General features: G+C 40.2%; 1 protein-coding gene across 3 annotated transcripts in view; it reads left to right on the plus strand.

The window, feature by feature from the left end:
• The window catches only part of kif18a (kinesin family member 18A), a 44,331-nt gene extending 33,570 nt beyond the window's left edge, over nt 1-10,761 (plus strand). For 2 of the 3 annotated variants that reach the window (XM_085402729.1, XM_085402727.1), the window contains exons 13-18: nt 28-317; nt 1,996-2,046; nt 7,126-7,492; nt 9,766-9,858; nt 10,018-10,109; nt 10,429-10,761. In XM_085402729.1, coding sequence (XP_085258855.1) covers nt 28-317; nt 1,996-2,046; nt 7,126-7,492; nt 9,766-9,858; nt 10,018-10,109; nt 10,429-10,562 — 1,027 coding nt within the window. In that variant the 3' untranslated portion in view covers nt 10,563-10,761. The remainder of the gene's footprint in view (nt 1-27; nt 318-1,995; nt 2,047-7,125; nt 7,493-9,765; nt 9,859-10,017; nt 10,110-10,428) is intronic. The other variant, XM_085402728.1, reaches the window with a different exon arrangement.
• The last annotated feature ends 1,763 nt before the right edge of the window (nt 10,762-12,524 follow it).

The following is a 12,524-nucleotide window of genomic DNA, read 5'->3' on the forward strand; positions in this document are numbered from 1 at the left end:
AAAGATCGTTTTCCCGCTTCTTTTCAGAATGGTGAATATCTTGCTGCCAGCTTATAGTCGGCATTATTCTGCGCTGCGTGGAGCCGGGCTGACCACAGAAGCTGACGAGACGGACAACCAAGAACTCGAACACCTTGTGCTGAGGGAGAGGGGCGTGGTCTGGGCTGACCAGGAAGGGGCGGGGCCGCAGCAGAAAGGTGGAGGGATTTGTGTGGAGTCACAGGAGACAAATGAGGCAGGAAAAATTGGACTCCGCAGCGAGCTGGCACCTGTCCTCTCTTTCACACATCTGCAATACCACCAGAATAGCCCCTGCAGTAAGTCATCACACTTTTACCACCCTATTCACTCTTTGGCTACTAGGTTGCATACGTGAAGAGGAGGGCAAGTAATGCTAATGAACGTTAAATATGTTTGTTTTTAGTTCACCGGGGAATACAGAAATTATGAACAGCACAAAATCCAGTTGGAGAAATAAGGGGAGATACATTTACCCAGTTCTTCAGGTGTATTTGACAATCTCACTTCTACCAGAAGCAATCAAAGAGAGCAAGAGAGAAATAAAGAGAAGGGTTTTGATGCTAAATGAGCCTGTGTCAGTCATTTATGGGAGGAAAAGTTTTGTGTTATGAAAAGGAAGCTTCTAGGTTTTTTCATCCACATCTTGTTTGTAATTACCACAGCACCCCTTCAGTAAATCCATACAGGAGTTTTTTTTTTTTTATGCCAGAAGAGTGTTGGGGTGTCTCAAGCTGGATTTACACTAATCAATCAAATAGCCAGTATCAGTTTATTGACTTAAGATACTAAGGTAAGTGCGGACATGTAACATCTGTGTGAAAGGTTTCCAGTTCAGTGCGTATCATTATATGAATACTAACCTTTAAAGAATTCAGTATATTGTGATTTTTAACGTAACATTGTCATTATTTAGTGTAACACATTTTGAAAAGGGGATGTAAGGTTCACATATGTTAATGCTTATCCCGTACCTCCCCAGTTTGTCTTACAATTGAGCGTATCCAGTGTTCGGATCACAAGTTCTTCTGACACCAAGTCTACATGTGTGACACCTAGAAGCAAGTTTTTATTACAGCATCAAATATAAAAATTCAGTTGTGCTATAAGGTAGTCTGGTAAGGGGGAGTGTTTATGGCATTAGTCCAGGTCTATTGTGTGTGGCGGGACCCACGAGACGGCACAGTTCATTTTTAACTGTCATCTCTGCATGACCTAGCAGCACTGGGCCCTCGTGACATATAAGCCATGACAGACAGTGGAGCATGAACTGAAGCCGGCCAACAATATTCACTTACTTTGATGGTTGTCTGTTGTTTGTCATGCAGTAAATTTTGACTTGGCTGTCTGCGCCGCTGCTTGCATGTTCAGTATCGTATTACTTTTCGTTTTTGGTGACTTTTAATGAAATACGTCGACAGTAAAAGGAGGAATCCGATCACTCGTGAATAGCGGCGTTGCAGCCTCTCTTGGGTTATAGTTTCGGTTGTAAATGATTATTAGGTGTTTTTGTACACACGCCAAAACACTTGAAGTTGTTCTTTGGGGAATTCATTATGAATAAAAGTTGGAGGTTTATGCCGCTATTGTTTTCCTGACTTCACATCTCTGCCACATTCGTGCATCATGCATTGGCTTTGACAAAGTTGTTTTTTAAAATGTTGTTTGTCCTGCACATTTTACGTTAGCCAGATTGCCTTTTTTTTTTTTTTCTTCCATGATAGAATCACGATTTGTTACTGACTGAACATCTGCGCTGCCTTCACAGAGAAAATTGGATAAGAAGCGCTCACAAATGTTTCACCTTCGTATTCTTCTTTGTCACGAATGCATTCAGTGAATCATCTCACTCAATTTTAAAATATATATCCATGTGATTTTACCAAAAAACTTGTGAAAATGTTACATTGTATGAAAGAAAATCTAAGAAAATTGATCCTGTAGTGTTTTAATGACACTTGAAAGTTTTATTCACAGGTTCAGAGAGGCACGCGAAAAGATTGTGCAATCCTTCTCCATCACCAAAAGGTAAGTCAGCTCTGCTCTCTGGTTAGTAATTACTCTAAAGTCCCTGCGTACTTGTTAATCCTACTCACTTTTAGTCATTCACCTATTTGTGCTCCCCCTCATCACCTTTTTACCATCAATTACTCAAACACAAATTAACAGACAGTTTTATGTATAACGGAAGCAGAAACCAGTTGGTAAAGTGTTTGTTTTTTTTTTGTTTTTTTTGTTGTTGTTTTTTTATTAATTACCATGTAAACTGGAAATTGATGTGTTCGCCTTCATTTCTACCTTGCTGTGTTTAGCTGTGAAGAACTTGTTCAGAGCCATAAAATACACAATAAAAATCAGACACGTAATATAATGTGATTTATAGTTGCGCCGCTGACCCTCTGTCCCGGCCAAAAGTTGAATAATGAAATGAGCTGAATGCTCGCAAGCTGTTTTCTAGAGGGAACTCTGTACATGCAGAGCCTTTAGGGGAAAGTCACACAAAAATCTTTGTGAAATATGGCTGTTCAAATTGCCTGTAATGATATTTACTGCAGGTGGTCTACATTTCATTGAAACTTATTGTGGGAAATGTTACGTCTGAAGAAAATACTTCTGCCAGATGACCAGAGTTTCTTGAATGGAAATGAAATATGGAGGCATCAGGGAGTTTGTCACCACCTCTATTAAATTTCCCTGCAATATATTGTAATAAGCGAGCTCTGATAGTGCACCGACTTGTTTTTCTGATATAAAAGGCTCCACTCTCTGCTTGGTCTGTTTGACCATGACTAGTCTTTATACTTTGCTGGTCAAACAAGGTTTTATTGTTCTTTTTTCCATTTGCTCTTATTAGTTCCACATAGCAGCACCTTTTCCTGTCTGCACACATGCTGCATTTGTTTGACTTAAATGGACAACCTTTGCCTTTTAATGCTTTGTTAGACACAACCAGAAAACTGTGGGTACATCTAATGGAAAAACTCCAATGGATACAGTTATCTTTCTTAATTGAGTATATAACGATGCACATAGCAATGAACAAAAAACAGGAATTTTAGGTACATTAAAGTATCTCGAACCACTAAAGTCACTAATCCGTCAGTGCATACTCGCCAGATCCTTTGGGGCGTGGCTTGTTCTGGTGCATTACACAAACGGCCGATGGGATCAGGGTTTCGGGAGTCCCAGAGAATACTTGGACACTGTGTTGCATGTCTTCGGCTTTTCCTGATGTGGCAGGCTGTATTATTTTCCAGTACGCAGCGGTCATCTGGGAGCGTCGCTGCAAAGGGAGGGGATTGAGCTGGGCCTGCGGCAGTGTTTGGTTTGGTCCACTAAGTAGTAACCTCTGAGGCAGAAAATGTGAACAAGAACACAATCATAGTAACAGATACAGGAAGTTTTTAGACTTAACCTCGAGTACTGCAAGTTAGTAAAGTGGACGTCACTGCTGTGTTTGTGTCTTTCTGAAGAATTTTAGTAGTATCCAAGTAATGTTATGGCTTACATCCATCCACTAAAAGCAGCATCAACCCCAAAACCCAGGTTTCTCAGCAGGACATTGCTTTGCGAAGAGATGATCATTGGGCTCCACGTCACCTGCCAGTGGATTTAATGTTCTGACTGACAAGTAGAGGTGTGCATGCAAGCCTTTTTGAGACTAACCAACAGCTTGATTGGCACCACTCACATGACACATCATATGAGTGGTGTAATTTGGGTGCTTAGTAACTGCATCACTATTTTTCTTTCATTTGTATCATGTACAGTTTGCAATTTCATCTCAGTTCACTTGCACTTACTGACGCACACTTGCATCCTTCAAAAACAACTCTGCCCATCTTGGATTCAGTCCAGAGGCAATAGTCGTACATGCATGTCATATATGCACGCAGCACTCGTGTTATATACACACGAGTGCTGCGCAAAAAGCATTTTTCCAGTTTACAGACATAATGATACAGAGATGAAATGGCACAGGTTTTTAAGTTAAGGTGGCTTATTTTTAGCATTCAGACAAAGTGCTCTGATCTTCTCATGGTGCTGTTTGTCAGTCCCTCACTGCTTCCTCGGCTCTTAATGGAAGTCACTGCAGCATGTTAAGAAAAATAGCTCCACCCTGCAGCTCGCAAAGCCAATCAAATTTCATCGGTTTTAGAGAGGGTTGTGGTTTCAAAGGAGCGTTAACTCTTTGTGGAGTGCTTTATAGCAGCAATTTACACAAACGTGATCACAGTAAAAGAGACTTTCAGCCTTTTACTGTTAATAATTATAAGACCACAGATGCATTTATTAATAGTTCTGTGATTTTTCATTCAGCTATCTCCCACTGCCTCCCACAGGCTGTTCTTTTTATATCTTTCTGTTCGATCTTGTTTCTAAATTCTCCCATCTACTCTTTTTTTTTTTTTTTTTTAACCCCACCCGTTAGATCCTTTTTTCTTCAAACATCTTTCAGTGTGCCCCCTCCCTCCATTCTACCTTTCTTTCCCTCCTACCCTCAAATGTTTTTCTGTGTCTGTCTAGCATCTAACCCTCCCAATCCCTCTTGAGCTTCATTCATGAAAATGCAGATCCACAGCAGGGCAGGAAAAAACGTCAACAGATGTAAACTCCCCTGCTCCACCAACCAGAAAAGGCGCACTATAAAAAACAGGCAGCAGCAACCAGGCGACCCTAATTCAGTGCAGCCTCCACCAGAAATAGCAACTCATGCATGTATTAATCCCCTACAAGCCAAAAATATGTGATTGAAGGAACTCTGCTGCCATTTATTGCTGGGGACAACTTCAGCCACAGGAAAGGTCTATTTATCACCGTTTCCTCACTCTGTGTGGTGTCTGAAGTCTGACTCACATTTGCTAAATATTGCATTTGATATTTAGGGGAATGTATAAATCAGTCATTCACCTTTGCATTTAGTGTTCTCGTTTCCTTTATGTGCTGGCTTCTTTCCCTTTTAGCCTCCTCCCTCACCCCTACCACACTGCTACAGGAAATGCCATGAGTGTAACTACTGCTAATGGGATGCAGACACCTTGATTTAACCTCATTCTGCGATGGAGCCTGTAAAAGTTTTTGTTCTTGCTGCTGTGTTTAAATGCACCACTGCGACATGGATATACATCAATGTGACAAAAACGTGCTTCAGAAAATATCATCTGTATAAACATACTTGATATAAAATAATATACAACAACATATTTGGATAAAAAGGTGGACATATGTTAATATTTAGTCGAATTCACATCAGCATTCATTTCAAGGTTGATTTTCACAGTGAATGAAATACTACACAATAATAGTTATTATAACAGCAAGTAACCCCCTGCAACAACTCACTAACTGGTCAGGGAATGCACTTTTTTCTCCCCAAACAGTCTCTAGGCCCGTATTGACTAAGGTTTTCGGAGTCACTCTTCCAGCGAACACCATCAGCCATCCTGGGAGGGCTAATTTCTGGTTGACATCTGGTCTCTAAACCCAATTGACCAGAATCTGACACATTTAACCCTTCGTATTAACTAAGCATCATACAGGCCGCTTCAACTGTTCACCCAAATTGTGTTTCAGTTGAGGTCATTGTCATACTTTCTGACAAGAATCGGTACTCCTCTTAGAGCATTGGTCAGGTTCTCTCACAAAATACTACACGTTTTCTCAGAATGTAACTTTAAATCAATTTGTTAAAAACAAAGCAGAACAACACCAGCAGTTGTAGCTACTGTTATGTGTTTAAGCTCCACGTTTTTAATAACAATGCACGCCTCAGTTTTGACTTTGTAGAGTTAATGTTTACAGGTTGGGAACTGTGCATAATGGCTCCAACACCAGTGATCACATTTTTAGTGTAACTTAAGGGAACGGTCTAATTTCTCTGTGACATTATTTAAATTGCACTCTTTAGCTCAGGGCTTACTCTTAAGCGCGTATAACTGATAGAGTATTGGGGACTGCATCATTTGGGAAGAAATGTGTTTACCGTTAAAGTGGTTTAATTTGCTTTCACTTCCAAGGCCCGCAGTTGTGAGGAACACGTTGATAAGAAAGGTCGAAATAATGTCAGCTTATTAGTTGTTGCCAATCATTTCTCAAGGACCAAATGTGGGGCAGGCCACAGGCTTGAATTATTGTCTAAGAAGTGATACAAAGGTCTATTGACAAAATAGTCAACAAACACAGTAATCGTCAAAGGTACACTCAGTTGCTAAGTGTCGATCAAGTCCATACGGGGGGAATAACCTTTCCGTGCGCTTCCACGTGTGGAAAATGGTCGAATGACGCTGCAAAATGTTCAGTTCTAAAATATAAATAACCTATTGCAGAGGTGGTTTTAATACTGTTAGCAAACATTGTAGTCACGGAATAAAATGGGACATTGCTGACATACATCCTCTTCCATCATGTGACCGGCTGAAAACACATACGGCATCTGGAGCAATAAACTCTGGATACACAGTGTGTGCATAGGAAATGAATTCAGGAAACAGGAAGCAGTATACAGGGGCATTCCACTTTAATTTTTTCCACTTTCTCAGTCCAGGTTTGACCATCTGTGACTGTTCAAATATTAGTTTTTTTGATAAGAATCCGTATATGAAATGGGTTGGTCTTAACAGTCATTGAAATGTGTTGGTCTCAACAATTTTGAGAAATGCTTTGTACAAAATTTGACCAAATAAGCAACAAAGTTAAAGTTTATTTTAATTATATTCATTAAGAGTTCCAACAGTTTAAGAAAAAAAAAATCAATCTGCTTTCAAAGGGCTGTGTGGGTGTGTTTTGATTAGCACTGACAGTGCCATGCATAAGCAACCAACCCGCAGTTTTCATCAGAATCTGATCAGATATTTGCTGAGTTGATAGATTGATGCAACACGCCTTTTTGTTTTCTTTACTGAGTCTGGGTGCTTTTAAAGATATCAAAAAAGGTATCAGTAAAACAGAAAAAACAAATATATAAATAATTAGATTTGTTTTAAGAAAATGTTAGGCCCCTGATAAAAATAAGAGCAGCCATTATCTTTCCTGTTGGTGGGAATAATGTTGTTTATTATTGTGTCTTCTGATTTGGACTGATTTTACTGCTGCTGTTTGGTTTTCCAGGCAAAGGAAATCAAACAGATGTGGCACAGGAATCACTTCCCAGAATGCCCATCAGGAGAAATTTATCTGCGTTACTTCCACCGCAAAGCCCCCGCACAGTTGCTGCTAGCCAAGAATTTGAGGAGGACATGTTTCCTCTCCAGTGCACGCCAGAACCGTGTCAAAAAAACACCCAGGCCCAGCTGCCAGGCTCCTCCAGTGCCATGGATCCAAACATGACCTTTGAAGTTATAGACAATGAAGACCAAGCTGCAAGTAACGCAACCATCATAATAAGCAGCAGTAGTCCGTGTCAAGCATCAACGTCCACAGACGTCTCGGGTCAACCTAACAAAGCCATGGAGGGGAATCAGATGACCACCAAACGGTAAAATAAAAAAACAAAAAAAATTAATTTTAACGGCAAATGTTTGTTTCAGCTGTTATCTATGCTTTCAGTGAGTGTATCTTACAGTAGAGCTTAATTTTTTATTGTATAAGACAGCAAAACAACTTCAGCATTCGTGCTACGGCAACTCCCTGGTGCAACATTCAGGCACATTTCCACATTAGGTTTTTGCACAGTTTGCACACGATTTCTCTTGCTAGTCTTGAGTGAGAGCTGAAAAAATACTTGATCTATAACCCCTTTATTCATCCACCAAACAGGTTTTCTCAACACGAGCTGGTAATGTTACAAAAACAGAAGCAGAAGCACAGTGGGTTAAACTGTATGAGTCAGACTCTTAACAGAATTAGTTAAACAAATTACATTTTTAAAAGCTGGTTTACAAGTACTAATGCAGCCTTTTAATTCTTTCCACAAGATCTTTAAAATCATCCCCTAAATGTTTCAAAGCACACGGTAACTAAACCACCCACAACTGGTAAATCCTTCAGACTTTAATCAAAACAAGATAGAGAGTAGAGTTATTCTCACCAGCACCAAGTCTTCAGAGTGGAACATTGGGCAAAGAGGCTTAAGTCAACTGAGCTGAGCAGTGACCTTGTGTCTTCGGCTGGAAGTGCCAAACAAAATGAGAATCGTTCTTACTTGTTGGATAAATTTGTTCCTGACCAACCTCAAAAGCAAAACGCATCACCTCAAACAATGAAATGGCTCCACAAACAATCTGCCTGGTTTCAAAACATCTTCACTACAGCACAAATACACTGCATCATGACAAGCTGTTTTTTCCTCAAATAATAAATATCATATTGTGGGTGGCTGTAGCTCAGGTGGCAGAGCAGGTCAGCCACTAATCAGAAGGTTGGTGGTTCGATCCCAGGCTGCATCCTGGCTGCATGCCAAATATCCTTGGGCAAGATACTAACCCCATGTTTGCCTACTGGTGGTGGTCAGAGGGCCCGGTGGCGCCTGTGTCCGGCAGCCTCGCCTCTGTCAGTGCGCCCCAGGGCAGCTGTGGCTACAATGTAGCTTGCTATCGCCAGTGTGTGAATGTGTGTGTGAATGGGTGAATGACTGAATGTAGTGTAAAGCGCTTTGGGGTCCTATGGACTAGAAAAGCGCTATACAAATGCAGGCCATTTACCATCATTGCTAATCCAGCCTTTAAGAGAGCACTTGCCCTCCAGCTGCTGCTAGATGGAGGAAAAAAGACCAGAGCTTTACGTATGGTTAATGCAACATCCACAATTAATTTGCCATATATGAACACCTTAATAAAAGCAGCGCATTCTGGTATGCATTAACACAACATCACAATCTTCCCCGCTGCAGACCTCGTCGTAAATTCACCCCAACGTCAGACTGTGCAGTCTTTAGTAAAATTGCTACATGTCAGACTCCACAGGCCTCAGTTAGCATGTTAGATGTTAAAGATCATAACAGTACAATTAGAAAAAGACTGAACAAATATTACTTGTTTGACCAGAACAAACCACAAGGCTTGTGGAACAATGTCCTTAGAACAGCTGAGACCAAAGTGGTGAACTTTGACCATTATGCAGAAAGCTATATTTGGTGAAAAACAAATACAGCATATTGGCACAGACACCTCGTACCAGCTGGCAAGCACGGAGGGGCGATGATTTGGGTTTGTTTTAAAGCCACACGACCTGTTCACCTTGCAGTCACTGAGTCAACCATGAACTTCGAAGTATTCTTGAGTCAAATGTAAGGACATCTATCTGTCAGCTAAAGCTTGGCCTAAACTGGGTTAAGCAACAGGACAATGATCCCAAGCACAACAGCAAATCTCCAGCAGAATGACTGAAAAGGAAAAATCACGGTGTCGCAACGGCCCAGTCAAAGTCCAGACCTCAACCTGAAATGATGCAGAAAGACCTTAAGAGAGCTGTGCATAAATGAAAATCTGCAAACCTCAATGAACTGAAGTGATGTCGTAAAGAAAAAGAAAGATCAGTTTGCCACAAGATTACAGAGTCCTGTTTTAAAAAAAAAAAAAAGAGCCACACCCAACCAAAAATCATTGATTTACTGTTGAAAATGAGGTAGGATGCTCATTTTGCATAAGCCAACTTTTTGACAGCAAAGTTGGTATATCCAAATTCTGATTGCATGCACACCAGATATCAAGCTGAGAAATACACAACAAAAATTAAGATAGGTGAGGTGGATTTGAAGGGAAATGTGCCAAACAGCAGACTTGTCATGTAACATGAACCTTTGCTCTACAGACAACAGATCGCACCGCTCCAAGAAGCGAGACGCACCAACCCGACCTACATGAGTATGACGTCTGCTGCACAAGGGAAGCGAAAGTTTAACTGGTAATATACCTCTCTGTGTTTTTGGCCAATTAAGCTCTTAAAGCTGTTTAAAATGGCCACAAAAGTGACAACAGACATTTCTGACAGGACAGTGCTGAGTTTCTGGCCCTGATTACGTTTTCTGTTTTTCTTTTGTATTTTTGTTTTTTTGTGCTGTAGCAGCTTCAGAGAAGAGTTAACACATGCAGCAAAGCGCGTAAAGAAAGACTCCTTGGTGGCCCAGAGGCCACTCAGAGTGCATCGTTTTGTTGGTAAGTGTCAAAACAGGACATCCACAAACACACACTGTAAAGCCAGAACATTGAATGCCTGACCCAGCAAACGGTCACAGTGTATATTGACACCAGATATTGCTTTGAAAGACCAAACGCATTTATTGACTTGTGCATCTCTCTCATAACTCCAGAATTAATTCTGCTCTACATGTGAACCAGAAGGATGCTTTGATTTCATCACATTACATATGAATTTAGCGATCAGTAACCGAATGCTACTGAGATCCATCGGGAATAGAGGAGTACAGTTTTATTTATTCTTGACCATATCCTCTGTTTGGTGTTTCTTCCTCAGGTTCAGAGAACAAGCCTCGGAGAGTTGTGAGGAGCGCTTCTGAAGGATATCTTAACCTCATTGAACCGCAGAAACCCAAGTCCATTTTCTATAAAACATCTCAGCAGCTGAAACGAGTGGCTAAACGCATGTGAGGCAGCACTGAGCTCAAGTCATATCGCCTTTTAAAAACACTTTCGACCCTGAACCTTTTCCATCCTCATTGGTGTTTTTAGAAGATCTTTTTTTTCTCCAAAGCTTAGAAGAAAGTGCTCAATCATGCAGAAATGCTAAATGTAATTGGATAAAAGTTCTACTGAGTCGCGTTTTATTTCCTTTCAGCCTTGCACTGAAGTGAACTTTCACTTGTACATAAGCATTGTATGGGCAGTTGTAGAACATTCAGATTATTCTTGATTTGTATTAGTTTGGAGCCTTTCTTTGTATTTTAACCTGTATTATTAAAGTTATGTTCACACTAACAGCAAAAAGAAAAAAAATGGATAAATCACTGTGTGTCCTGCAGATATTTTTGTACATTATGTACTTTGATCTATTTTCAAATGGTGATCAGCTTTTAGGTGACCACATTAACCAGGGCAGCTAATAACATCGAAACTGCTCGACTCTGAGCTGTTTGTGTTTCTTATTTTTATCCTGTACAGGTAATAACATGGGTTTATAGATATTTCATAATAAAAGTGCTTGTAAGAGAATCTGTGGTTTTTCAATAAAAAGATCCTTTTCATCAAAAAAAAGTAAAAAAGAAAGTAATATCTGCTTTTTGTGCCATTGATGCTGCGCGTGAATGTGGTTCTCAATGACGTTTCAGTTACAAGATGTTCCAACACTAAGTAAGTGACATCAGACGGCCTCAGAGAAGGTGAAAAATACAATGGCAGGCAAAATTGAACTGAGCTAGGAGTGAGTCACACATAACTCTTATTGTCTTCCTATAACATTCATATGCTTTTAGGAAAGAGATCGTGATTCCAGCGATGCTATCTTTACAGATGAAAGTACTTTGGTGTTGTGTTTGGGTGTTTTTTGCTCTGTTTGGTTTTTTTTGTTTTGTTTTTTGTTCAATTGCCAAAAATATGTTTAAAAAGAACACATGGAAAAGGTGGAGACTGCCAGACCATTTACAATTGTCCTTCAAAGCGTAACACAATTGTCACATTGTTACTGTTTGGAAGTATTGGCTGTAAGGAGGAACAATGCACAAAGTTAGGCTGCACTCCAACACCAATGTAGGCAACTTAATTCAGGCTTCATACAAGTAAGGCAAATATGTCAAAGTGGCTCTCATATGGGGTTTAAGCACCACTCGCAGCAAGATAAGGCATTCAACCATATGCACAGAGAGCACAGAATGGCCCTAGCATGGATTTGAACAAGGGACCTTTGTCCTGTTAGGGTTAAATCACAGGATCAGAGAATTAAGTTTCCTTACCAAAGAGGTCTCTCTGGAGCATTTATAAATAAATAAATCTAACAGCTGCAAATAGGCATGTAAAGCAAAGCTGTCTGTAAATGTTGATATATGACTACTTTTTTCTTTCATATTTGGGCCATCAAGTTTTCTGCTTATGTCAATATAGCTGCTGATTTCCTTTATACTGAGCAAAAGATCCCCAGGTGGAGATACAAATCACTTTGGTGTTGCCTCATACATAAAAAAAAAAAAGTCTTTTTCTTATACAGAAGGTATGTTAGAGTGATAGTGGTCAATAAAGGAATCATGGTGGACTGCATTGAAAAGAAAACTACTTATCAGTTTACTGTCATGCACTAATTCATTGTAGGCCTCTCTTGTGAAACCAGCTCCCAGTTTGAATTCAGCACAGACACCCTCTCTACTTTTAGGATAAGACTTAAAACTACTTTTTTGATAATGCTAATAGATAAGGTGACCCTGAATTCTCCCTTAGTTACACTGTAATTGAAAATGCAATAGGTTTCTTCTTGACTCACTATGTTAGTGCTATCAGCATTAATCTCGTTAAAATGACGTTAACGCCATAACCGCATTAACATGGCAGATTTCCGTTAGCGAGTTCACGCGGATTGCCTCGTGTGTGGGGCTGCACGGCGTCAATGCGTTAGCGCTGTGCAGC

This window comes from Rhamphochromis longiceps, linkage group LG1, assembly GCF_057381845.1.
Source record: "Rhamphochromis longiceps isolate RC_006_pf linkage group LG1, R_longiceps_female_GT1.1, whole genome shotgun sequence".
In the NCBI taxonomy this organism is placed as follows: Eukaryota; Metazoa; Chordata; class Actinopteri; order Cichliformes; family Cichlidae; genus Rhamphochromis; species Rhamphochromis longiceps.